The 1,667-nt window shown below is 54.9% G+C and overlaps 1 protein-coding gene across 1 annotated transcript in view; it reads left to right on the forward strand.

Moving 5' to 3' along the window:
- Positions 1–1,667, forward strand: part of otud4 (OTU deubiquitinase 4) — a 38,480-nt gene that overhangs the window by 28,863 nt on the left and 7,950 nt on the right. The window contains exons 10-13 of the mRNA XM_008288780.1: positions 196–260; positions 329–429; positions 1,201–1,298; positions 1,371–1,540. Coding sequence (XP_008287002.1) covers positions 196–260; positions 329–429; positions 1,201–1,298; positions 1,371–1,540 — 434 coding nt within the window. The remainder of the gene's footprint in view (positions 1–195; positions 261–328; positions 430–1,200; positions 1,299–1,370; positions 1,541–1,667) is intronic.

Below are 1,667 nucleotides of genomic sequence, written 5' to 3' on the forward strand. Positions count from 1 at the left end.
AGGGTTACGGTTACGATTAGGGTTATGGCTCATCTCAGTCAACTGGACTTGACTTTGAGCCTGTTGCTGCTCACCACAGTCCTTCCTCCAGGCTGGTCGAGAAAACGTGGTGGCTCAGAGAGTGGACTGTCCACAGTGGTGCAGAATGGATTGACACCACCTGAGCAGCGCTTGTTTAAACTGTTTCTCTCTCAGCCCAGCAGAAGATGGACTACTGCATCGCTGCTGGGATGCACTTCACCGTCGGAGACCGCTGCCGGGTGAGTGGCCCGCTGCTTCACCTTCAGCTTCCTCACCTGCAGTCTGACCGTGTGCTTGTCACCTGTAGGTTCGTCTGGACGGCGGCGGGCGGAGCTACAGCGCCACCATCAGGGAGGTGCCTCCCCGTAACGGACCAGTGACTGTGTACATCGAAGAACTGGGCCGGAGGTGAGTTCCACTCCCTGCACAGTTCAACTGCTCCTCTTAGGATGGACCGGACCGGACCAGATCATATCCACTCTGCTGATAACAGACACTCCTAGTACTTCATTATGAAACCAGTCCAGTGTGTCTGCACTGTATAAGGACCAGAACTGGGCTTCTGCCTCCAGTCTGTTCGTTCATGTTCTGTAGGTGGAACCGTGTTGTGGAGCTCCACGAGGACACCAAAATAACCCAAACACTGTCCGCTGTCAGGAAATAATGCTGAATATGACGTACAATTTGTCAAAACAGCAAAAATGGTCCAAAATGACAAAAACATCTCCAGAATTACTCAGAATGTGTCCGAGGTTAATTAAAAAGTCGTCCAGAGTGACGAACCCTGTCAAAGGGCTTCAAACTTTAACAAAAACAAGGCAGCTCGGTCCCATCGAAGGACAGGAAGAACACAAAGCAGAATGTGTTTTTCAGCACGCAGAACTTTACATGATGTCAGTAAATGTGCCATAGACCAGCTGTAGTACCTGGTTGTTCCACCAGGTGGAGCCTCACACTGTGTCATCCTGTAGAGACCAGAGGAGGCGTCACTCAGACTACAGCTCATGGTGGCAGCAGAGAGCATTGTGGGGCCATGACAGAGACTCTGAGGAGGTTCATGACCTCCGACTAGAGCTCAGGTGTTTTAAGGTGTCGTCCTCGGAGCTCCGCTGTCCTGAGCTGTGATGCAGGTGGGTTAGCCCCAGACAGCACGGTAACAGCAGGCTGCTGTGTGTGCAGGCAGTCGGTGCCTCTGTGGAGCCTCCGACCCCCCAGAGACGAAGGCAGCTGGAGCACCGTCAGCAGCCGCGACAGGAAGCTGAGCAACGGGCACGGAGGTAGCATCATCACTGTCACCTCTGTTCACGCTGACCACGGGCACAGTACCACAAGTGTTCTTTCTGTCTCAGAGTGGGACGAGAGAGGACGAGGACGAGGGAAGGCCGCCCCAGCGTCCTCCTCCGTTTCCACGGCAACAGCCCCGGGCGCTGCTGGGCGTGTGCAGAAGCAGCACTCATGGCCGCCACAGGCCACCACGGAGGAGCAGGGAGCGACTAAAACCCCCAGGTCAGTGTATCAGGTCAGCATTAGTCATCCTAATGCAGGACAGCAGACTCAGGAGGAACACTCAGGAGGAACATGACTGTCTCACTCCAGGAGCTGCCAGGACCAGCTCCTCCTCCTCTGGTGGAGCTGGTCCTGGCAGC

This window comes from Stegastes partitus, unplaced genomic scaffold (genome assembly GCF_000690725.1).
Source record: "Stegastes partitus isolate 25-593 unplaced genomic scaffold, Stegastes_partitus-1.0.2 Scaffold573, whole genome shotgun sequence".
Taxonomy (NCBI): Eukaryota; Metazoa; Chordata; class Actinopteri; family Pomacentridae; genus Stegastes; species Stegastes partitus.